Source organism: Hemicordylus capensis, chromosome 1, assembly GCF_027244095.1.
Source record: "Hemicordylus capensis ecotype Gifberg chromosome 1, rHemCap1.1.pri, whole genome shotgun sequence".
NCBI classification, from domain to species: Eukaryota; Metazoa; Chordata; class Lepidosauria; order Squamata; family Cordylidae; genus Hemicordylus; species Hemicordylus capensis.
In genome coordinates, this window is record NC_069657.1 from 163,431,737 (window position 1) to 163,457,119 (window position 25,383).

Genomic DNA, 25,383 nt, shown 5'->3' on the forward strand with positions numbered 1-25,383 from the left:
AGCTGTTGGTCTCGAGAAGCTGATGGGTGGACTCCATATCTCTCTGACCACGCCAGAGGGTCGTGCTCTGGCTGGGAGGCTGAGGTCTGGGGTTGACAAGCGGCTCGTTGATGTGCTGGGAGACAGGGAGGAGTATGTCCTCGCTTGTCTCTGTCACCCAGCCCTCAAGGGCAATGCCGTGAGTGCCGACGACTTGCCCAGGTGGAAGGGCATCCTGGTCGAGAAGGTTAGGGAGGAGGAGGCCGCTAGGGCCCGCAGAGACCAGGGTGTTGGTAGTGGTGCGGGGGCAGCCCTCGCGGCCCAACCCGCACCCAGCAGCAGCATGGGCGGCCAGCCGGCGTCAGCTTCCCCTTCCCCTCCCTCTTCCCAGTCCAGCAGCGCGGCATCCCAGGCGGCGCCATCGCAGCAGCCATTTGCTACCGACTCGAGATCCGCCCAGTGGTTTCAGCGGTTCTGCTATGGCGCCATGCCTGGTATGCGGGAGGCTCGACCTGCCAGGCCCCCCTCCAGTGCTGAGCAATGCGTTGCGCAGTACTTGGAGGAGCCTGTGGAGGGAGACGGCGTGGACTGTGCACAGTTCTGGGCGAGCCGCCGCCAAGTCTGGCCGGACCTGGCGGTGGTGGCTGTGCGCCTCCTCTCCTGCCCCCCAACCAGTGTCCAGAGCGAGCGGGTGTTTTCACGTGCCGGGGACGTGGTGACACCCTCTCGCTCCCGCTTGGACCCTGGTCTGGTGGAGCAGCTGGTCTTCCTTAAGGTGAACCTCCCCTTGTTGGGCTACCCCAAGCTGCAGTTTGAGACGGGCGAGTGATTACCGTGGGTTGCCCCATGGTTGGTCACCTGCCTGGCTCGACCTCTGCTTATCCCTACCCTCCCCCCTTCCACCTCTAGCTGAGCTGACGTGACAGATGCTGAGCCGTGCCAGCCAGTCGCAGCGTGTAGTGTGCCCACACAGAGATGCAGTTGTAGTAGTAGTTGTAGTGCTGCGACTGGCCAGATGTTTACAATGCCCACGCCCACCTAAAAAGAAACCCAATGCTGACCAGCACAGGCCCTTTATCTATCCACCTGTCAGCATTTGGGGACCTGGCGTGGGCACGGCACACCCCCCCAAAGTAGCACAGCCCACGGAGTACTAGACTTAGCGGCAGCGGCGGGTATACGTTCAAAAATGCAGTGTAGATATGTAAATACTGTATGTAAATAAACATGTAAATAATTTTTTCTTTAAAAACCCCATGTCAAAATCAAGCCTCAAAATTATGCAAAAGAAAGAAAAAAAGGTGACAAAGGGAGAACAAAATGATGAATGCCAAATGAATTGATTTTATTGAAAATGTCACCAGAAATCATGTGTGGGGGGCTTGGTTTACATGGAGAAAATGATTGGGTGATTTTTTGAAATGAAACGAATGAATTATTATCATCTTATGTTCATCTTGATTGTGGTCACTGTTGATGTTGGCTGATGGCAAAAAACCCAAAACCATCAGAATAGCAATGAACTGGCTGCCAACACAACATATTGATTGATAACTGTGCAGGGGGGGAATTGGGTCTGTGTGTGTGTGTGTGTGTGGTGCAGGCTCAGTCTGTCTCTTCCTGTTGTGTGTCTGTCTGTCTGTCTGTCTGTGTGAATGGATGCCTAGCACTGTCTCTGTGTGTGGATGCTTTCTGTGTGTAGTGTGGTGTGTGTCTGTCTACATGTTTTTTTCCTCCCCCCTCCAACTCCCTCCATCCTTCCCCTCTCATCCTCTCCCCTTCCTCTTCACCACCTTCCATCCTCCCTCCCTTCCAGCCCACCACCGCCTCAACTGCCCCCAACCCCGGTCTGGCAGATGATGAGAGTCTGGTCTCTCCCACCGAAGCACACACGTGAGCACGTGTGTGCACAAATATGTGGCTGACCAACTCTGAGCCGGACCCTCCCCCCTTCAATCCCCTCTACATCCCTCTCCCCCTCCCCTTTCCTCCCCCCTGCCTCCCAGCCTCCCTCCCTGCCTCCCTCCCCCCTCCTAGCTAGCAGCGCACACATACACACACAAAACACCTGTGGTGGCAAACACCACCAGCACACATGCACTCACACTGGTGCCACCACCTCTGCCTTGGGCCTCTGTGTCCTTGAGCAGATATGTGGTGGTGGACCAGAGAAGCATTTCTTTCCAGCAAGGCAAAAGGCATGCACTCACTGCACACACACACACACACACACACACGAAGAGGTGAAGACGAGAAGAGGCAACTTCTAGAACCAGCAGCAGCAGGTGAGTGTCGTGTAATTGTGTTGCTTCCCAAGGCCACTGCCCATGCTCAATGCTCAGTCTGCTGAAACTAAAGAACTAGCTACAGTCACCCTTCCTCACATGCAGCTCAGCTCAGCTCAGCTCAGCTGCACAGCACACTGACTAACTAGACACTACAGCTGGTGGTAGAAAAAACAGAAGTCTAGATTCTAGAAGATGTCCTGGTGGATTTTAAACTTTCAAATCTGTGCTAGGATTGCCTCGCCCGCCTCCTCCTCCTCCTCCTCCTCCTCCTGCCTGTAATTGTGCCCTCTCCCCTTGCAGTTGCGCCGTCGTGATGGGTTGGTGATGTGCGTGCGCCGTCTACTTGTTAGCTCTCTCCTCCTCATGTTGGCTGGGCTTGCCAGGCACTGGCTGGCAGCAGCTGTTGGCTGTGTGCTAGGCTCAGGCTGTGGCGCGCGTGACTGGACTGGGAATGTTATTGTAGCGGCAACACTGGCTGTGGTGGTAGCAGTAGTAGCTGTTGTTGTTGCTGGGCTGGTGGCTGCTGGCCTGTGCTGACTCTGCGCACTTGGTCTGGTCTGGTCTGGTCATTGGGATGCAGATGTAGGGTGTGTGTGCATCATCCATGGGGAGCATCAGAGCAGAGCAGAGCAGGTTGGCTGGCTTCTGTCTGTCGGGCCTAGTCAGTGGCAGGCACTGAGTGAGGCGGTGGTTCCTTTGGGCATCACGTCACCCATCATGCGGAGCAGCAGGTCTGCTGCTCTGCTGCTCCGCCTCCTGCTTCTTCTCTGTGTGTGCTGCTCTTGTGCTTAGTGTGCTGCTCCGCTGCTGCTGCTGTGCTGGCAGGCAGCACAGCTGTGGCCTTTTTGTTAGATCAGAGAGTGGGTGTTGTCTCTCTGAGTGTCCTCCTCTTACTTGCTTGGATAGGAGTGGTGGTAGGTAGGCATTAAGATGGACTGACTAGGTGTTACGTGTTAGGGCGCCCAGAGAGAGGCGCCAAAAAGATGGGGTGGCAATTGTTGGGTTGCTCCTAGTATTATTGGTGAATTTCTGAAGAAAAATTTTTTTTCCATTGGCTAGAATGGGGGTTCGGGGCTGCCCCAGACCCGCCTCTGTGGGGTGGCAGCACCCCCAAAGTGGGTCCGGGGCCATGGCAAAAATGCCCTCAGTCCCTCCCAGCAATCCCCGTAGAGATAGGAGTGATGGTTCTGTTGTTTTTCTGAGGTGTTCTGAGTGAGTGTGGATTCTGTGATAGCAAATGAGAGTGGATTCATGGTGTCTCATTGGAAATCTCATAAGCTATCATAGAATCTACACTCAGAATACCTCAGAAAAACAACAGAACCATCACTCCTATCTCTACGGGGATTGCTGGGAGGGACTGAGGGCATTTTTGCCATGGCCCCGGACCCACTTTGGGGGTGCTGCCACCCCACAGAGGTGGGTCTGGGGCAGACCCGAACCCCCATTCTAGCCAATGGAAAAAAAATTTTTCTTCAGAAATTCACCAATAATACTAGGAGCCACCAATTGCCTTGGGATTTTTGGGGTGGAGGACACCCATGGGTGGCTACCACCCACCCCAGCTTTTTTGCCCCTAAGGGCTCCACATTGTGAGTTATGGGCAAAAATTTATTTTTTGAAAAAAATTTGTAAAAAATCAGAGGAAGGTCCAATCGACTTGAAATTTGGGTGGCAGGTAGAACACAATGTCCCCTTCAAAACCAGCCACTTTTTGTGATCCGAACCGGTTCGGTTCGGATCCGAACCGGTTCGAAACCGAACCGGACCGGGGGGGTGGTCTGGCAAAACCAAAACCGAACCACCCCGGTCCGGTCCGGACCCGGTTCGGACCCGAACCGAACCGGGAGAACCGGTTTTATGCACATCCCTATTGGCTTACTCCCAAATAACAGTGTGTCCAATTCCAAGCATAAGTTTAAATCACTGCTCAGCAACCTCCGGTTTGGGTGGCCTTGGACATATCACATATCTTCAGCTGCTCACGTTCATACAGCCCTTTTTGGCCTCATCTCTTTAATGCTGGGAGGCCATTATGTGTATTTCCATGCTGAAGATAACATGATGCACACACCTTCTACTTCCAGCTGTGTTTCACTTTCTTTAAAGCACAGTACATTGCAGACTCACTCTTGACTAATTTGCTCTTGTTACAAACAGTGCAGCAGGGAGCTTGGTCACCTGAGCACCAGGGATACTGGCATAAAACACATATAACTGGCATTGTGCGTAAGCCAGAAGGGGCCAGAACACACTGGATCCCCAAAACAGTGGGATGGGTTAGAAACACTTGCAAGGATATTTTAGCACTGAAAGAGTTCCAGTATTCCACCGGATACAATAATGTAATATTACAATATATTGTTATTATACAGGTAATAACTGTTTAATATTGGAACTATTTCAGTGCTAACATATTGTTTTCCACTGTCTCCAACACCTTCCACTGTTTCTGGGATCCAGCTTGATTATTAGGGGGCCGTTCCGTCTCATTTCCGGCTGTGAAGGCAAGGAATTAATATAGGCAATGTAATAAAGGAAATATACACATGGCCAATTTAAAATGTGCACCACACATCTGAAATCGGGCAGACGTCTTCGGCTGGCATTTTCTTGGTATTTTATTTAGGATATTTGACGGCACACTTTACCTTTTTCACAGGAAAAGCAACCCGCGTTTAGAAGCAGCACGCGCTTCCGGAACGTGACCGGAGCAACAGGAGGAGGAGCCCCCATGGCCCTGGGGTGGGGGGAATAGTTGGCAACTCTAGTCAAACTGACTCAACCCAAACTCCGGGGGAAGGAAAAATATCTTGAAAGTTACCTCCGCGATTTCCCACAGCCACAGCCAGTACTTCCCCACCCCTCGCTGCTGCCGAATGATTACCGCGGCGGGTGGGGGGGGGGGGGCAGAAGTCTAGGCACAAGGGCTGGGCGGCGCCCTAGCTAGACTAGAGCCAGGCGCTGCGCCCTAGCAGCAGCGAGGCCACCCCACCGAGCCCTCCATTACCTTCCTCCGACTGGAACTGTACCCGGTAGACGCCCCGTTCACGGTCCTGGGTTTCGACGTCGCATTCTCCGCCCCCGGAGCGCCTCTGGGACTGGAAGTAGAGTTCCAGCTTCATCTCCAGCTTCTCCACGAACTTGTCCACAGGGGAAACCTGGACTAGCAGCTGGGGAAGAAGGCCGGCCATGTCTAAAACTTCGGAGGCGAAGGGCGAGCTTTCACTTTCGATTCTCGGGAAAGATAAATAAAAACGGGAAACTCCTCCTCCGCCGCCGCCGCCGCCAGGGCGCCGCGCTCTCGCTCCCTGTTCTGCGTCCAGCGCCGCCTGCTGCCCTTCCCAAACACAGCCGTTTTGTGGCTGAGAGGGGCTCCATTCCCTAACGGCTAAAAATATAAAGTTGTGCAGTCGAGTCGGTGTCGACTCCTGTGGCGACCAGAGAGCCATGTGGTTTGTATAGGCTTATATTTGGATTGTTGCTTTTCAAAGGGTAATTCTGCCTTTAAAAAGTGGGTGACAGACAGCTCAGTAGGACAGCTCTTCCCTCTTTCTCATGCTGTACCCACTGAATTTTGGCCTGTAGCGTAATAGCTTATCATGGGAGCCCTGCTGCTGCCGTCCAGAGGAAAAACAATAATGGTGTCCCTAGGTTAGGGTTGCCAACATTTCATTGCCCTATTGAGAGACACAAGTTCCAGAATGAGGGACACAAGTTTGGGAGGTTGGCTGGGGGGTTGGGAGGAGTATGTGGTGGTAATCAAGAGCCTGAGTATCATTGATGTATATGTAACTGAATTATATGCTAGTGAATAAATGAGGGACAAATGCTGTCCTTATAGGGACCAACATTTCATCGCTGAAACGTGGGTCATCCTGTGTAATGAGGGACAGTTGCCAATCCTACCCTAGGAGGATCTGTACGCACAATTCCTGGATATATTTCTCACGCCACAAACAGAATCGCACTCTTATGCTCTGTATTAATTTAATTAATCCAGAATAATTGCCATCCCTTAAGTCTCTTTTTGAAATTACTGGAGCAAATTAAGAATGGACCGCTTAGTTGACCCAATGCTAATCATGCATGGGCATTGTAACAAACACTACCACCACAAACAGGGCCATCCTAATTTGTAGTTATGGAATAGTATTAAGACATAATTGATTTTATGTGCCCTGAACCCCTGAATAGTTGTGCTCAGAGCACCCACCTTTACACAGCGCTAGGAAACTGCTACATGTTGGAATCAGACATTCTGACACACAAGCCTAATACGCATGGTTCTCCTGCACATTCATCATCACATAGGACTGGGCACACGCAGGGTATATATGCTTCCTTCTCCGTAACAGGAGAATAATGTATATGAAGCTGATTCCTCATGGTTTCAAGTGGTGTAAATAGTTAAGAACAGTCACTCAGAAGTAAAATCGATTGTTGTATTGAACATGCCTCTGTGCTTCCTCCAGCTGACCTTCCTTGCCGCTTGAACTGTTACTTCTTGTGGCCTGTTTGTTCATTCAGTGTGTCCTCCTTCTGTGTGCCCTATCAGTCCCCTTGTTTGTTTCACTCTTATTTGGTTCCCTATAAGTCCTATTCACATGTTCTGTTCAACACACATACAATCTCTGCACACTAAATGCATAGTCAGATCTGTATGGACATACAGTTTTTACATTATGAGCTCTGTTCAGACATTAGCCCTACTCAGACATTATGTGTAATCTGCATTCAGGTGTTTGTACATGCATACATGTTTTGTGTGTGAATGACTGTATCTCCATTCATTTTAAAAGAACCTGGTACAGGCCCCTCAAATACAGGATACAGATAGGAAATGTACTACTATTGTATGTATATTGAACATAACGTGTGAATAACTGTACTTGTGTATTGTGTACCCTGTACACAGATTGTACAGATGTTGGACATAATGTGTGAATAGGGCTATTTTTAATGCACATAGAGTATTACTTTTTCTATCAGTATTCTGCATTTCAGGGTGCTTGTATGCAGGCTCACTTCTAAAATGAACATATGTACAATCATCATTCACATAGAATGCGTACAGACATCTAACACCTGTGCAGCATAATGTCTGAACAGGGCTATACTGATGATATGCTTATCCTGTTCCTTTAAAGGATAAGATGCTGATCAGAGGAGCAGCTTGACAATGCTGCTGAGGTTCCAGCAGGGGTGTCCATAGAAACCAGAGAACAGGATTCTAAGGGAGGCAGTTGTGCTGTAAGGCAGTTACTTCTCTTCCAAGGCAAATGGGAAATGGAAGCAACAAGGGGCTGCATATAGGCGGGAAGAACAAAGAGGAAATTCAGCATGGGGAATATGATGAAATTGCTGGTAAGTGATCGGAAACCAAAGAAGATTCAGGCAGAGATTGTTGGTCTATGTGCCAGTCACTGGAGCTGCCTTGGTGGAATGAGCGATCCAAAAAGAACCACCAGAGTCATACTCCCTCTGTCAATTCCCTGGTGAAGGTCATCGATCAGGCCGACCAAGGCCGTATAGGAGCCCCATAGCCTGCTATAAAGCGGTCTGAAATAGGTCTTGATAATCAGTTTCCTCCAAGGCAAATTGGAACTGGTCAGCCACCACCTTCTCAGTCATCTTACCCAACCACGGGAAGTTGGAGAGTGGCCTAAAATTATTCATCAGTAGGGGATACAAAGTGGGCTTCTTAAGAAACAGTCTAACCAGCGTCTCCTTCAAACAAGGTGGCATCCTGCCCTCCCTCAGTGAGGTATTAATGATATCAACTAGGCCAGCTCCAACAACCTCCCTGCAAGATGAAATCAACCATGTTGGGCAAGGATCCAAATAACAGGTGGTAGGACATACTGCTCCAAGCAGCTTGTCCACATCCTCAGGAGTCACAAACTGAAACTGATCCAATCTAATCTTGGAATAGTAATTGCTGGACACCTCCCTAACTGGCCCTGCAGAGATACTGGAGTCCAGATCAGCCCGAATGTGAGAGATTTTATCTGCAATGAACTCACTAAATGTGTCACAGTGAGGCATTGTTTTAGCAAGCAGACATATTACAGAACAAATTAAATTACAGGGTACTATTAACGTACTTCATAAAGTGCAAGCCATACATGTGTCAAAGAAGGGCGTACACATCCCTTTCACAGGTAGCAGACGGATTTTTTGAAGTGAAGGTTTATGAAGGAAGATCATCATCTGCAAACAGTAGCCCTCACAGGATGTAAGAATTTATTTTGATTTTTTAAATATTATTTTCACAGACTTCCAGTTCTGAGAGAAGTGAAGATGACAGTGCAGGTAGATAATTTTCATTATGATGTTTGTTGCAGACCAGTGATTAAGGATAGGTTATTTTCTATTTTTCAGGGGTAGAAGAAAGAGACCTGTGGGGACATGGATCAAGTCCCTCTCTGGATTCCTACACTGCTGGGGTTCTCATATCACTGATCCCCCTACCTTGCCTGTTATCCTCGCATGCTCACAGGACTGTGCATACATGCATTGCTGCACATAAGAAGGGAGAGATCCTGTCCTCTGCAAGGGATTCTTATACCACTGGTCTCCCCCTCCTCCCCATGCATTACAAGGGTCTGGTACATATCTACCAATTGCTTTCTCTGTAGGCCTCAACCTGCTGTAAAACAGTAGCCATAAATTCACATTTTGTGAGGCATAGCAGTTGTGATCCTTTAGCATAAACCGTTATTTATCAGCTCAACAACTTTTTGGTTGGTGCTGTTAGCTTATCTCGCATTATAAATACATTGAATGTTACTGTTTTAATAGCTCTATTCAGAAATTATGTTGTACATGTGTACAGATCTCTATATGCATATACATATTTTTCTATGAATGATTGTATTCACTTTAAAAGTGAACCTGGATACAGACCCCCTCAAATGCAAGGTACAGAAAGGAACCATACACTGCTGCACATGCACTGAACATAATCTGTGATTAACTGTACACATACATATGCATACATATCGGTACCTGTGTACACTTTACACATTTTGTATGTGTATTAAGCATAGTGTGTGAATAGGGCTTATGTGTTATATTAGGGAGGACACACTACATATATTATATACTGGCAAGTAGGGAAACCTTTAAAAATATGTATAATTTTAAAATTATACATAATTTATATGTCAGCAATGCAATGCACATATTAACACTTCAGTTCTCTTCACAAAGACCCTTTATTGTGCAAAAGTTTTGTTAAAAGTTGGTACAAATAAATTTAAAGCGCTTCAGTGTACACACCATCATCAGTTTCTAGTCAAGCACAGAAAAGGTCCTCTTCTATTCCCCAGCTGTTAACTTCCTTAACCAGATAATACTCTTTTCCATGACTGGCGGAGAGATAATGAGAAAAGCGGGGGGTCACCTCCTCTTTTAAAATATGTAGAGAAAAATAACTATTTTGCACAATAACATAAAATATTTAATTTGTTTTATCCCCTAGAAATCAGTATGTCTATGGATGAAGAAATCTTATCAATTCCCATCAGTAACAATGTTTATGCAATTCTTAAGAGGAGAGAGAACTACCTATGTAGCCTGCTTCAGAAGAAGTTTGGTTGCATAACTATCCTGAAGAGTGTAAGAAACCCCAGTGAAGTGTATAAGAAAAACCTGAAGGAAGGAATTGAAGTTTCTGTCTGGGTAGATGATCTTACAAGACATGAGGCAGATGCTTTGGTGAATGCAGCCAATGAATACCTGCATCATTTTGGAGGCCTTGCATTTGCTCTCCTGAAAGCTGGAGGACCAGAAATTGAAGAGCAGTGCAAGCATTTCATTGAAAAGAATGGACCACTCAGTTCTGGTCAAATTGCAGTCACCAGTGGAGGAAGACTCCATTGTAAACAAGTCATCCATGCAGTAGGCCCAAGATGGTCTGAAGGCCAGAGGGAGGAATGTTGCCTCAAGCTTGAAGCTGCCATTATCAATATACTGAAATATGTTAATGCTCCTGAAAACAATATCAAGTCTGTGGCCATTCCTGCACTGAGCTCTGGAATCTTCAACTTTCCACAAAATTTGTGTGCTCAAGTGATTGTACGGACTATAAAGAATTTTATCCAGCTAGCTCCACTCTTTGGCTACTTGCAAGAAATCCACCTTGTGAATATTGACGAGACTACTGTTGAAGTGATGAAAAGGGCCTGTGAAGAGTTGTTAGGTGGTAATGACATTGTGCCTCTAATAAGGGGAACATCTGATTCAATCACAGTCAATGATCTCTGCCTGCAGATTAAAAAAGGAAACCTAGAAGAACAGCAAGTAAGTCTCCATGTGCTTACAAGTAGCATGATAGGCCTAAATATGAATGCTGTAGTGTTTGAAGTTGAGGGCCAGTTCACTCGGCTGCAGATTAGTTCTGCCTTGACTTGGGTTTTTAAGTGCCCACAGGTGCCAGGTGAGCCGCATTGTGCACTAGGTAGTGGCAGTTCTTTTTTAAAGGATGAATGAAAGCCTGCAGTTCATATACTAGGAACAGAGGCAGCTTCCCTATACTGAGTCAGACCATTGGTCCATCTAGCTTAGTATTGTCTATACTGACAGGCAGCAGCTCTCTACAGTTTCAGGCAGGAGTTTCTCCCAGCCCTACCTGGAGATGCCAGGGAGTGAACCTGGGACCTTCTGCATGCAAGCAGATACTCTAGCACTGAGCTATGGCCTCTTCCTCTAAAGGGAATATCTTATAGCAGGCAGTGCCAGGGGCGTATCTAGGGTAGGGCAGGCAGGGCATGTGCCCTGGGCACCACTTGAAGGGGGGCGCCATTTTGTAAAATTAAAAAATAAAATAAAAATGGCTGCCAAAAACAAAATGGCCACCATGCATGCTCAAATGGCCTCTGTTGAGGCCCTAGGTCATGCCAGGTCTTGCAGAGGCCATTTGAGCATGTGCGGTGGCCATTTTGTTTTCAGTTGCCATTTTTTTTTAAAAAAGATTATTTTTAAAAATGGCCACCGCACATGCTCAAATGGTACTTGTGAGGCCCTAGAGGCCAGCAGGGTGAGGGGGAACCTTTGCAAACCCCCCAGCCTTTAGGAAGCCCCCCAAAGGGGATACAGGTTATATATATGACACTATACACATATTCAGATTGGCACTATGTACAGAGAATCAGGGCTTGTGAATACTGAGCTGATGCTTATGAGCTAGGATTGTATTCATTTGCTCTTACTTTGCTTCTTGTGATAAGTGAGTTAAATGTGATGTCTTCATAATATGGCTATTAATGGTGAGTTTGTCTTTGAATCAGTGTGAAATCCTTAATATTAAGGCCCACTGGGAGTTTCTTGCTCTCTTTCTCTCATTTTAACTGTCTTTCTGAAAGACTAGAATATATTCCAAGCAGTGACACAGTTTACTCTGCATATCCTTTAATTATTTACATAGTATCTGCAAAAAGTCAAATTCTCCATTAATTTTTAAAACTTATGTAATGGTGATGCTACAAAGCATAGTAGAGAATTAGACAGGCACTTCTGTTTAGTTTTCCAAGTACACCTCCACATAGTATTTGGGTATTTCATGAGCCCCAGCATACTGAAATTGGTCATTTTCCAGCATTTTTTGGTCTGGCTAAGTCCACTGCTAAATAGTTTTTGAAATATTAAAAGATTAACGAGCCTGACTTGTATTTTTCAGCTGATATTATGGTAAAGTTATCTGAAAGATGGGTGTCAGATGCTCGGACAGGGGGGCGCAATCTCAGTGTTTGCCCTAGGCGCTATTTTCCCTAGATACGCCTCTGGGCAGTGCTCACATGTAGTCACTCATCTAAACAGGGCCGGCTCTAGGGGATCTGGTGCTCAGATGCAACATTCTGTTGAGCGCCCTTAGTTATCGTAAAAAATAAAAATTCAAAATACAATTAGTGTGTATTCAAAATTTAATACACAAAGATTTTATGTAATTATATACATAACATTGTATATAATATAATTATGTATATAATATATGGACTTTGAAGAAGCAAGATAGAAAAAGCATTGACACTTTTGAACTTTGGTCCTGGAGAAGACTTTTGAGGATACCATGGACAGCCAGGAAAACAAACAAATGGATCAGGCTGGGATAATTATACTGGATTTGGTTGGGATAATTATACTAAGTTGTCAACCTTAGTTGAAGTAAACTTAGTTGAGTAAATGTCAGAGTGCTAATTGTTTAGTGCAAATGCATGTAAATGAATATTCATGGCCACAACAAACCACCATAGGATAATTATACTCCTGAAGAAGCAAGATAGAAAAAGCATTGACGCTTTTGAATTTTGGTGCTGGAGAAGACTTTTGAGGATACCATGGACAGCCAGGAAAACAAACAAATGGATCATAGAACAGATCAAGCCCCAATTGTTCACTAGAGACACAAATGACCAGGCTCAAATGATCCTACTTCAGACACAGCATGCAAAGATCCAGCTCTCTCGAGAAGTCCATAATGCTGGGGAAAGTTGAAGGAAAGAGAAGAAGAGGACGGCCAGCAGCAAGGTGGATGGACTTATTTGTGACAATAATGAATGCACCACTGAGTGACCTTAAAGGCCAAGCTGAAGATTGATCATCCTGGGGAGAATCTATCTATGTGGTTGCTAAGAGTCAACACCAACCTGACAGCACTTAATCAATCAATCAATCAATCAACCAGAACTGGCCCTATTCATCCCCAGCACAGCATTCCTCCTGTGGCTGTTGCTGGTGTCCATCTTATATTTCTTTTTTAGATTGTGTTCTCAGACTGAAGAAGGGGGAATAAAATAATTCTTTTAGTTTTACCCAGTTTTTGCTAATCTCAAGGGTGGCCCTTTTAAAACTTAACCCATCTGAATTATATTATCCATCCAGCTAGTCCAGTGGTGCAAAGCAATTGGGGGGGAGGGGGCTCCCAGTCCCAGCTCCTTCACCCTCACCCAGTCCCACTCACACGCTCCTGTTTTCAGCTCTTTTCAGGGCGCAACAGCTCCTCCACAGCTTCTCACGCTGATATAATATGCTCAGGCAGGCAGCTCCTCCCTCAAGAGCAGGGAAAGAGGAACCTGTTTTCAGCTCCTTTCAGGGCGCAGCTCCTCCACAGCTTTTCACTCTGTCTGATATCATATGCTCAGGCAGCTCCTCCCTCAAGAGCAGGGAAAGGGGAATGGTCGGACCCGCACGCAGGAAAACAACACAGGCTAGAGAATTGGTTTGGTTGGTTGCTGCTGCTTGTTGTTTAAACCTTTTCCCCAAAATGCCCACAACAAGCTCAGAGGGGAGTCACAGCAAGCACAGTGTCTCAGTCTGGAGCATGGGAAGACGAAGGAGGCACTGATGGGAGATGTTTGGGATGCTGCATGCATGCGCTAGGCAGGTCCAGATGACGCACAGTAACAGCGGCACCAGCAGCATGCGATCGGGTTGGAGGGACACACACCAGCGCGTTGCTCTTCCTTTGGCGCTTGGCACCCTCCTCCAGCAAGCTGCACTGCACCCTGAACCAGCGCGCAGTGCAAATGAGGAGTTTGTTGCTGTCTGAGCCTGTTGCTTCTTCAAGTTCTGTTCCATCATCGCCGGCACCTTCCCAGAAAGCTGCGCCCCGATGCAACGCATCTCTTGCTTACTCTCAAGAGCTGACCCTGCATCTAAATGCAAACCAGGGTGGACCCTGCTTAACAAAGGAGACAATTCGTGCTCACTAGTGCAAGACTAGTTCTCCTCCTTCTCTGGGGCTATTTGTCTCACTCTGTGCATGCATGGACATTTACATAAAGATGTTCTCTCTTGAGCAAATGCACAATTCCTTTCCTTTCCCTCAATAAGACTGAGAGGTAAATATATTAAGACTGTACAGATTAATGTGTGGCATGCCAAGGATACTTGCACTAGACTGGAGAAAATAAACCAAACCCTTGGCATTCCAAGGTGCCTGCCCATCCATCTTTAATCTCTGGCCTTGTTACCTCCAAGGCTTTTAAATGAGGATTCTGGCAGTATTCTGGAGGTACTCCAAGTACCTTCATTAGCCACCTAATGACGCAGCAGGGAAATGACTTGCCTATGGGAAACATCTACCGGTATATCGGGCAGCAGCGATATAGGAAGGTGCTGAAAGGCATAATCTCACACTGCGTGGGAGGAGGCAATGGTAAACCCCTCCTGTATTCTACCAAAGAAAACCACAGGGCTCTGTGGGGCACCAGGAGAGTCGACAGTGACTTGAGGGCACAACTTAACTTTACTTTACTCCAAGTATATCTGAATGAGGAAGTTTTGAAATGCATTGCATAGAAACAATGCATGTACTGGAAGTGAATTAGATTCAGATTTTACATTACTCTCTTCCAGACTGCCATTATTATTAACTCTGTGATTGTGCAAGATGATCTCTCACAAGGAACCGTTTCGAAAGCAATTCTGGGGAAAGCAGGTGCAGCTATGCGAGAGCAGTTTCTTGCTGAGCTACAGAAACTTCCATCAGGTGACCCAAAACTCATATGCACAAAAGGATACAATATTGACTGTGAGTTTGTCCTCCATGCGATATGGCCATCCTCTAATGAAGGCAACACTCAGCAGGTGATGACCTTTCTGTTTGCTTTCTTCCCTCCTTTGAATGTTTAACAAACAATCAAACCCCAGTCTCTGCTTTCCTCTAGCAGGCACTAAAAACAGCAGTATCGGAAAGTCTTTTCAAGACTTGGGAGCAGCAGTTTTCATCAGTTTCTTTCCCACCACTTGGGATTGAAGATTTACATTTGCCAAAGGATGAAGTGGCAGATATTATGGTGGAGGAAATAATATACTTTGCAAAGGAGCATTCTGGGAAGAAGCTAGATGTGTATATTGTGATTCCTCCAGACAACAATGATGCATATGAGGTAAGATATTGTAGAAAGAATAGAAATATTGATTGCCACCCAGACTAAATTACTCATGAGTAGTTCTACTTGAGTATTATGGGTCATCATTTTTGCATATTTAATTGTTTGATTCTTTAAGTTTTATGTCTGGAGTACATAGAGTTTTACGGAATATATGATATTATCCATTTATATAACTTTAACATACATATTCTAACATGCATACATCTGCAGAGATTTTATGTGTACATTTTATTGTTTATAGACATTCTTTGAGAAAGATATGTTATTGAAACACATCAAAATAAATCTTCTCTTCTGCAGCTGCTTTTGCTTTTGTTTTTGTGACCACCTCAGCTGATACTGATCCTCTGCGTTGTTTTGCTGTCCGAGTCTTCCCCTAAAAGCTAGCCTCTGCATTTACGTTGAAGTCTCCCAGAACAGTGGCTGACCTCCTGCCTAATGAATAGGATGCAACAGGAGCTGTTTCCTTGGAGCTGGAAATTGCTTGTAAAATATGGGGAACAGGGGAACATTTTAGCTTATCTTCTCTGACTCAAGCAGTGCTCTGTGCCTCCCAAAAATATGCCCATGAGGACTGTGCGACCCTCAGGGACATATTTCTGGAAGAGACAGAGCACTTCTGGAGGCAGGGAAGATAAATGAAAACCACTACCCCACTCCCTGCTTGTGCAAGCACTCTGCTGCTGGTGAAGAACACAGCCTCTTGCTGTGTCCTCACTCCATAGCTCTGAATGTCAACCAGCGTTTGGAAAATTGCAGTACATAGTCTTTGAGATCAGCTTGGCTAGTAGAGTCTGTGGCGCAGTGGATTGGTTGATTTGCAAACTGATCATCTAGCAGTGGTTCCCAATCTGGGGTCCTCCAGATGTTGCTGAACTACAACTCCCATCATCTCCAGCCACAATAAATTATAGCTGGGGCTAATGGGAGTTATAGTTCAACAACATCTGGAGGCCCCCAGATTGGGAACTACTGCTCTAGATTATTCTAGGCACTGAACATAAGGAGTACGTTTTCTATATTTGAGGAGTTTAGCATGCTCTGTAAGCTGAGCTGTCTTTACAGATAATTGCCACTTTAGACAATGTTCTTGAACTAATATTACAAATAGTTCAGACTCTAAAATTCCAATAACATAACCAATTATTATGTGTTTTACCCTTTTTAAAGGCTTTCTGCACCAAGCTTATATCAGTCAAAAATAAACTGGAAGAAAAGATGGACTGCAGCTGTGTAGTAGATGCTATGGGTAAGAAATAGACAAAAGAGGGTAAAACTGGAGGAGATTCTATCTGTTTAACATTGAATGTTTGAACAAAAATAGATTGCATGTCAGAATTATAAGAAAATGAAGTTTCATATATACCAGGCTTCATTATATTATGAAATGTAAAGGCGGAGGGCAAGAATTAAAGGTAACTTTGTGGAAGATGCAGCTTTTGGGCAGGGACTTGAAAGATGAGTGTGTGTGAAGAAGAGCCAAGGATAATTGATGGAGTTAGGAGGGGAGATTTCATGCAGGTTTTAGAGAGTGGAGCAAGATTCAATAAGATTCAAAAGTCTGTTCTTGGATATATTCAAGGTTAAACTGAAAAAATGCAGTGTATTAAGAACTTTTAAGAGCATGTTAAGTATCTCCAAAATGACAACAATAAATAAAAAAGCATGCCAAAAATGTACTTATTTGGCCTGGCCTTCCAGAGTTTTAAATGATTAATTGTTTTAAACTTTTTAAAATTGTTGCCCTGATTTTCAGGGCTTTTAGCTGTTTTATTGGTTTTATTGTGTTTTAATAGTTTGATTTTAATTGTTTTTATTATGTTGTGAACCGCCCTGAGCTGTATCGGAAGGGCAGTATATAAATCTAATAAATAAATAAATAAATAAAAATAAATAAAGACAGAAATCCTTGTTCTTAAATAAGGTGTCATTTCATTGTTGATAACTGAAAAGCCTCCCCATTAAAAACAAAAACAAAACAGGGATCTGTGCCTTTGGCATACTCTTCAACACACATAGATCCATTTCATTGTTCATAACAATAATCACTCAGTGTGTGGAACCAGAAAGCTATATAGAGGTGTAGAATCAGATATAGATATCTTGAGGAAAAATGACATGGCATTTGAAAGTGTGTGAGGGTGCGGTGTGCGGGGTGGTGTTTGCCATCTTCTGTCATCCATAAATGACAATCCTAATTTCAGGGACTGGGTTACTGCAATATAACCTCCCCAGCTAACTGAGCAAAGAGACACCTTTTAAAGTGGTGGTTCTCTTATATTTAGCAGGGGGAGAGTAACTGGCCCTATCCAGCCCCAGCACAGCATTCCTCTAGTGGCCGTTTCTGGTATCTGCCTCATTTCTTTTTAGATTGTGAATCCTATGGCGACAGGGGACCATCTTATTTATGTATTACTTAATTTTTCTATATAACCCACTTTGAGAACTTTGGTTGAAGAGTGGTATATAAATATTCGTAGTAGTATATACATATTTGTAGTAAAGGTAAAGTGTGCCATCGAGTCAGTGTCGACTCCTGGCGACCACAGAGCCTTGTGGTTGTCCTTGGTAGAATACAGGAGGGGTTTACCATTGCCATCTCCCGCGCAGTCTGAGATGATGCCTTTCCACATCTTATAGGTGTTTCCTATAGTCTGGGAAACATACCAGTAGGGGTTTGAATCGGCAACCTCTGGCTTGCTATTCATTTCTCCGCTGCGCCATTAGGTGGCTAGTAGTATATTCTGGGCAGCATCAAGATACACACTTCTGCAAATGGAAGATGTTCTGCTAGTGCAAGTGGGAAAGGGGTGATTTTTGCCAATCCCCACTTCCCTCTCCTACCCCTTGTACCCAACAATGCTTCGGGACATATTTTTAATGACAGGAGATTGCAAAGGGGATTAGCAAAAATTGTTCATCCCTTTATGTGTACTAGAACATTTTATGTTTTACTGCACATGAGTACTACTTTGCTGCCTGCTGAGGATAGGTCTCAGAAATGTAATGGGAGAAAACAGCCAAAAAGTAAAGACAAGGCAAGTAAAAATCAATTTTAAAAAAGAAAGAAAGAATCTGGGCTAGCGCATACAGCTCTGCATTACATGATGTGAACCAACCTTCAGTGTCACCCACTATAGAGCAGACACTCTATAGTATCTAAGCTAAACCTTTGTATCACCATGCTTTTCAATGAATCTTCTCCACACATTCACCTATAAGTAGAACTTTCAGGACAGGGAATCACTTTGTTCCTTTTTCTGTGTAAACTGTTTTGAAAACTTTTGGTTGTTACTGAAGGCAGTATATTAAGAAGAAGAATAAATATAGTCTGGGTTCAGACGTAACATGAAACCGGAGGTTGGCCGCTGGGGTACCCATCCCAGCGGCTTTCCTCCATAGAACATCCTGGCCTGTCACTCTCGTGAGAGAGTGGTCAGTGGGAGAAGGGGTCGTTTTTTCATAGCGCATGATTAGTGATTGCCAATCCACACCCCCACCTTGTTCCCCACAGATGGTTTTTCTCATGAGTTGTAAGGGGGCGTCCCTATGGCCTGGCAGTCTCTTGAATGAGTGCGGTCCGCATACTCTGTCTTCATAGTGGTGGGCACTCTCCTCTGACTGGAACATTAGTGACCCTGGTGACTGGCCTGCCCATTAGTAAGCCTAGGGAATGCAACCTCCCCCAAGGGGAAGGGGCTAGGCCTCCCTTTCCCAACCTTGCTGTGAAAAAAACCAGAACTGGGCAGCTTAAGAATCCCTGATTCAGGCTGGCCTTTTAAACCCTACCCCAGGCATGCCCGTGTCCCACATCCATTTGCTCCCTTCCCAGCACTGTGATGGGGTGCCCTGCTTATGTTGCCACTTGGAATGTTTGTGCTTATGGGCATACATCATTGTTGCTTCCTTCTCAGGGAGCAAAGCACGTAGTGCCTGTCCAGTCATCCATTCCACTTTCCCTCCTGCTTGCCAGGTATGGGAATCGAGGGACAGAGTGGGAAGAGGCAATGCCCCACGTGACTGTGCCACTTGACAGCCTGGCAAGCAACATGGTGGCGTCCCTGTTACCGGGCAGCTCCAAAGCTGGATAGGTGACAGGAGGGGTGGGGCTGCTGCTTGGAGAGGCAGCCAGCGGGAGCTGTGGCCTGCATAGAGCAGCCAAGTCCCTGGATGCATTTGCGCCACCTCCTCTATGACTGCGGTTTGAAAATCAGCATCAAACCATGGTGATGGCAGTGTCTGAGTTCCAATGTAACACTTGGGCGGCCAAACCGGTCTCAGTGTCAAACCTTTGGGCAAACTGTAGGTCCAAATTGGAATTTGGCAAGGCAAACCACAGGTCGCTTTTGGCCCGAAACAGCGGTTTCACAAATTCGGATGTACTGGGGTTCCAACCTCTGCCCCGTTTAACTCCGGTTTTGTGTTACAGCTGAACCTGACCAATGTGTTGAGAAATCATAACCTTTTGGCCTGATGGAGACTTAGATGCATAGTTTTACAATCAAGTAGGCTACAGCACCACTATGTAATACAGGCAAATTTCTGTATCACCATTACAGCCAGTGGCACATCCTGACTAAATTTACTAGAGGATGTTCCATTGAAATTTTAAAAAGGTAGGCATGCCTAACTTGTCCTGTTAATTTCATTGGGACCAAGTAAATTTTGTCAGGATATTAGCCAGTATTGTTATCTTGTAGAGAAAAACATTGTTATTTGCACTCAAACTTGTCAGTTACATTGCATACCAACCATATTTTTTTTCCAGAAGTACAGACTGACATACAAGCTAATGCATGTTGTGAAAAAAATGGACCCTTTGTGGAGCTTATTGGACGAAGTCGTGAAACTCTGGAAGAAGCAGGAATGTGGCTCAAGAACATAATACAAGTTGAGGAAACTCACCGGATTGTTATAAAAAATTATAATATTCTCAATCTTGGCAACAACCAGCCTGTTGAGCTGTCTCAACTGCAGCAGAATTTTGGCATAACCATATCAGAGAGTTTGACTGGAGAAGAAACAACACTAGAGATTGAAGGTTCCCCCCGAGCCATAATTGATGCAACATTTGCCATTGAATTCATGCTGCAGACTAGAGGCAAGCAAGGAGAACTGAAGACAGATGGTATGTGGGGCTATAGAGAAGCACTACGAGTAAGTAGTGGTTCTACTTACTGGAAAGCCTGAGTAAATAAAATGTGAAAGAGGCTGCTTTGCTTGATCGTGCTTCACCACTGCCTCGGTGCCTTTGCGCAGGGTTGGGGAGTGATTTATGGTCATCTTCTCTGCCTTCAGAAGCACCCCATGCCTCCTGAAAATACGTCCTTGGGGGCCACATGAAAATATGTCTCTGAGGACTGCACACTTCCAAAGGAAGTGAAGATCACTGGAAATCACTTCCCCCCATGTGCGCAGGCCCGGTGTCAAAGGGGAACTCTCTGCAATGCACATGCGTCTTCCAGGCGCATCCACGCTGCCTTATTCAGAATGTCGGCCAGTGTTTGACAGGCAACATAGTTCAATAACTCTCCTCATTCCCAGCCCCTCTGGCTGAAGATGATGGGAGTTTTAGTTCAACAACAACTGGAGAGACAAGGTTGCCTGTCCCTGATTTAAAGGATTCTAATTTTCTCCAGCTAGAACTTCTAAAGAAATCTATATTACTTTGTCAGGGGTTACTTATATTACTTTGCCAGGAAGAAGCATTTATCAAAGAAGCAACCTAGAGCACTTGTATTTCAGAGAGTAACTTTCATCCTTTCATTAAGCAAACAGTATGAAATGGCAGCATCCTTATCCAGTAGGTTTCAAGTCTGTTTTCCAAAACAGGAAGTGTTACTTTACTACTATTAAGCATTCTATTACATGCATCCAGGAAACTATCCTCCTCAAGAAGGGCATGCAGAGGCAGCTAGTAAATGCTGTTACCAAGTCACTCCCATAGAGTCATACCTTCAAGAATTCAAGGACAAAGAGAAACAGCTTGAAAAGGCAGGCCTTCGGGTTCTCAAGGTAAAGAAATTATCAACGGTAAAGTAATTCCAAAACAATTGTGTGCCGCACATATTTACAGAATCAAGTCATTTAGTAGGCTCTATTTGGAGAGCAAGTCAAGCTGATCCTTAGAAGGTGGACAGGATTTTATTGATGTGCTGAATCAAAATAACCAAAATGGTAAGCTGGAGTGGCCATTGACAGGTTGCAGCTCTTCCCTTTTAAGTATAGCTGATCCTGGCTTTGAAAGCTGAGTGTTAAAACTGCCACTCTCATCCAGGTCTCCTGTCGAAAATGAAAATGCCAAACGTGGGATTCCTGTTGAAGCCACACCCAGCACAGAATTGATTAGGCTCTCAAATCAGTGAGGTTAAGTGTGTTTGTGTTCAGTTGCGTGTTCAGTTGCGTGTTTGTGTTCAGATTGTATCGTCCAAATGTTTTTATAGCTGAAAATAGCCAACATCATTTCAGAACACTTGGGGGCCATTCACATGACCGGGTGGGAAGGCTGCATGAAGTTTACCTTCCCCCCAGACGATCCATGTGTCGTTGCTGGGAGCGCAAACTGCTCTCCCAGACGATCTTCTGCTGTGCTAGGCAGTGCAGAGTTCTGGAGGCCGAGTCAACACATCCCAGCCTCAGGGTATTCCACAATGGATTGTGTGGTGCATTGGGGGATTCCCCCAGGAGATGGGCACTCTAGGCATCTGTCTCTGTGTCTCCATGGGCTAAACGACGCCCAAGGAGAGACACGATCCCTGAGCCTGGGCTAATGGCACACTGGTGCTGTTAACCCAGGCTAAAAACTGGGCTAAAAATACAGGCTGGGCAGTGGTGCCTCACTGGGATCAGACCCAATCCCAGCAGTTCTCACTCACAGCCTAGCCCAGGCTGGGCTTCCCTAGCCTGGGTTAATCTGCATGCGAGAAATGCTTCTTTATCTCAAATTTATAATGTGTGGGTTTATAACTTCACAGTTCGAGTGCACCGGTATGCTGCTATACCATCTCAAAGCAACATGTGCCACATATGCTACCTTAGACTGCTGCCATCAACACACACATTTACCTGGGAACTGGCTACATTGAACACAGTGGCACTTCTGAATAAACCTCCATAGTCTTGTAGTGAAATTTGGAACTGGGAAAGGAAATGTAAAGCCTTTATGGCCATAGGCTTGTTCAGCAAACTATTCCCGGTTTTGATAGGCAATCCAGATCAAAGCCTGGCAAAACTGAAGCCTAAGCAAATACAGTTGCTGTTAGTTATTACTGCTATATTCTCAGATGGTCTGTGGGCTCCTTGGAGGAAGAGTGGGATATAAATGTATAAATAAATAAAATGTGTGTCACAATTGCGTGATGATGGAGATAGCTAGAACTGTACATATCTATTCCACAAAGAGAACATAACTGGAACTGCAGTTATTTTTCCTCCTATAATTGCTTTTTTCGAGGGAGAACCCCTCAAATATACTAATTAGACTAAAAATGTGCTTGGATCAGAGTGAAGCATATGCTTTTTAGCACTACAGATATTGGACACTGTTTTATTGTTCATTTTTATTGTAGATAGAGAAAATATATAATCCTGTTTTAGAGTCCGCCTTCCAAAGGATTAAAAGAAAAATAGAAGAAAAAAATACTGGAATGCCAGTATGTCATAGGCTATACCATCGCGTTCCAGCTCAGTACTGTAGTCTGGTGTGCCAAAATGGATTTCAGAAAACCTATTCCACTTCACAAGGTAAAGAATGCATCTAATATTGTTAGACTTCTTCAGAAAATCAATTTATTTTCACACAGTTTAACTGCTAATTTGACACAGTTCTATTCAAGTATGCTTAAGATAAAATATAAAGTGCCAGTTCAGACATCATGAGGAACCATGATTAAATTATGGTCCTGTGCAGTTTCCCTGAGCCTCAGAAATGCATTCTCTCCTTTGCTTGTCTGAATGAGACTGCCAAGAATTCTCCTTTCAACAAAGGTTAGAAGCAAATCAAGACCAAGTGTGCTGTCAAAACCAACTGTTCTTCTTTTATGATAGCCAACATCCCCTAAAATAAACTGAGATCTGAATCCAAAGTTTGAAGTAGGTTTTATATTTTTATTTTATGGAAGTTGTTAGACTAATCCAAGATCGGTTTGTTTTGGACATCTTGATTTGTTTCTAACTTCAGTTGGAAGTGGAATTCTTTGGAGGCGCATGCAAGCAGGGGAGAGGGCAGAATACATGCTTCCAAGGGTCAGGAATGTTGTGCACACCCAAGATTTAGCCAGGGTTCCATGTGGTTTCTGAACTTGTCCAATGTATAGTTAAATAAAATGTGAAGTCAGCTAGTTCTTAATATAATATCTTCGTACAATAATCATATTTGCCCTCATAGCCAAAAGGAACAAGATTTGGCTTTTTATTTTAGTAGTGTAAATGCCAAACTGAGTTGAAAAAGCTGGATGTTAGTCTTTTGCATTGCCACCATGATCAACATATTTCTAATTGTGGTTATAATAGAGAACATGGGAGGGGGGGGGGTCCCAAACCACAGAGTAGTATCCAGACTAGCATTTCTGCAGAGTACCAAGTTCCACCCATGCAAGAGGAGGGCAAGGTTTGCTGATCTCCCCTTCCCTCAGCAACTTCCAGTGTCCATTCCAAGTATGTGTGAGGGTTGAGGGACACTCAGGAGTAGATTTTTGGGGGGTGTAGGGGGCAGCCAAGGGGAGAGGGTCAGTAAAGCATTGTCCTCCCTCCTACCTTGCACAAGTGAAACTTTTTCCATTTGCAGAAGTATTAATCTGGGTGCTACTTACAATCCCAATATGTTCAGGCCTGTTCAGTTGTTAATCCTCAGGTAACCCACAGTATGTTTGGAGGCAAACCAATGCAGTGTTATATCCATCACTGATCTTTTGCACTGTTGCTATAAAGAGAACATGATTTTTAAAAGTCTGTTTTGTGGTGTTTTCCAGATCAGACATATGGTGCTGGCATCTACTTTAACAAAACCCCCAGAAACCTTGTAGCAGATACCAAGGAAAAATGTGAAATGGACCATCTGATCTGTGTGTTTGAGACAGAAGTCATAACAGGCTCATATACCAAGGGCAACCGAAGTTATGTAGCACCGCCATTAATTAATGCAAGTGGCATGAAAATTTATGACAGCATAGTTGATGATATTCACAATCCTGAAATTTTTGTTATTTTTAATAGGGAACAAGCTCTACCTCTGTATTTACTGACTTGCTCTCTACTTTGGAATCCAGAGCAGAACAACAATTTGGAGCCATCAGCCCCAAATCTATGAGACCTTGAAGTTTGTCAGAACATAGGCAGCAAATTTGATTGCGGGTGTGAGGTTTAGATAACTTACATCCAAGGCAGTTCTCCAATACAGCGAAAACTTTCTTGTATGCCTCATTGCTTAATAAGCCATTTCAGCAAAGAAAGTTAAAAACCATGTTTTAATTTTATTTAAAATAAAACTGCTGCATTCACAAGTTCTTATATTAAAGTAACAACTTTAAAAAATCTCTACATTTGTATTTCTTTTTTACTGTACAATAAATAGCCTGTTCATTATGGTGCAGCGGAGAAATGACTTGATTATCAAGCCAAAGGTTGCCAGTTCGAATTCCCACTAGTATGTTTCCCAGAATATGGGAAGCACCTACATCGGGCAGCAGCGATATAGGAAGATGCTGAAAGGCATCATCTCATACTGTGCAGGAGGAGGCAATAGTAATCCCCTCCTGTATTCTACCAAAGACAATCACAGGGCTCTGTGGTCGCCCGGAGTCAACATCGACTCGACAGCACACTTTACCTCACTATGTTACTCAGGAAGGGGTTTTGTGTAACAATTGGCCTGAGCTAAATGGTTTTATGGAAGTAACACTTTATACGTCAAGATATCCCAAAGATCTTTGTATTTATGTGTCATAGATGGGTTGTTGCATTACTTGCTACAGAATAGTTCTCTTGGTTTAAAACCTACATCAAATATTCACATTTCTTTAGGTGTATCATTACTTTTCAGTAATTGTCCCCCCCACATTTTTACCCTGAAAAAATATAACAATAGAACATTTAGATCCTATTGGGCCACTGCATACATGCTTAGGATAGAAGATATTTATGCCCATGCCTACGCAAGGTTTCAAGATGCAACTTCATTTTGGGCAAATAATATAGTCATCCCTTGCCAACTGCAAGGT

The 25,383-nt window shown here is 44.7% G+C and overlaps 2 protein-coding genes across 9 annotated transcripts in view; one reads left to right on the forward strand and one right to left on the reverse strand.

Annotated features, from left to right (window-relative positions):
* The window catches only part of DTX3L (deltex E3 ubiquitin ligase 3L), a 32,578-nt gene extending 26,844 nt beyond the window's left edge, over window positions 1-5,734 (reverse strand). Inside the window, exon 1 of the mRNA XM_053268213.1 lies at window positions 5,278-5,734. Within this exon, the coding sequence (XP_053124188.1) occupies window positions 5,278-5,719 (442 nt within the window). The 5' untranslated portion in view covers window positions 5,720-5,734. The remainder of the gene's footprint in view (window positions 1-5,277) is intronic.
* On the forward strand, window positions 5,443-24,699 carry PARP9 (poly(ADP-ribose) polymerase family member 9). Of its 8 annotated transcripts, none has more exons than XM_053268248.1 (11): window positions 5,519-5,722; window positions 7,418-7,634; window positions 8,546-8,582; window positions 9,754-10,574; window positions 14,628-14,858; window positions 14,939-15,160; window positions 16,337-16,415; window positions 19,935-20,294; window positions 21,045-21,181; window positions 22,735-22,909; window positions 24,136-24,699. In XM_053268248.1, the coding sequence occupies exons 2-11, from the start codon at window positions 7,611-7,613 to the stop codon at window positions 24,471-24,473; spliced, it is 2,424 nt and encodes an 807-aa protein (XP_053124223.1). In that variant the 5' UTR covers window positions 5,519-5,722; window positions 7,418-7,610; the 3' UTR covers window positions 24,474-24,699. The 8 variants fall into 8 exon arrangements, with proteins under 8 accessions (XP_053124216.1, XP_053124206.1, XP_053124255.1 ...); XM_053268254.1 differs by having other exon boundaries at window positions 14,942-15,160; XM_053268241.1 differs by lacking the exon at window positions 8,546-8,582 and having other exon boundaries at window positions 5,443-5,722; window positions 19,938-20,294.
* The last annotated feature ends 684 nt before the right edge of the window (window positions 24,700-25,383 follow it).

Coding starts and splice junctions, on each gene's coding strand:
- PARP9 (XM_053268226.1), top strand. CDS start 7,550: ATGGGAAATGGAAGCAACAAGGGGCTGCATATAGGCGGGAAGAACAAA. Junction 7,635..9,753: donor GGAATATGATGAAATTGCTG/GTAAGTGATCGG, acceptor TTTATCCCCTAG/AAATCAGTATGTCTATGGAT. Junction 15,161..16,336: donor ACAACAATGATGCATATGAG/GTAAGATATTGT, acceptor CCCTTTTTAAAG/GCTTTCTGCACCAAGCTTAT.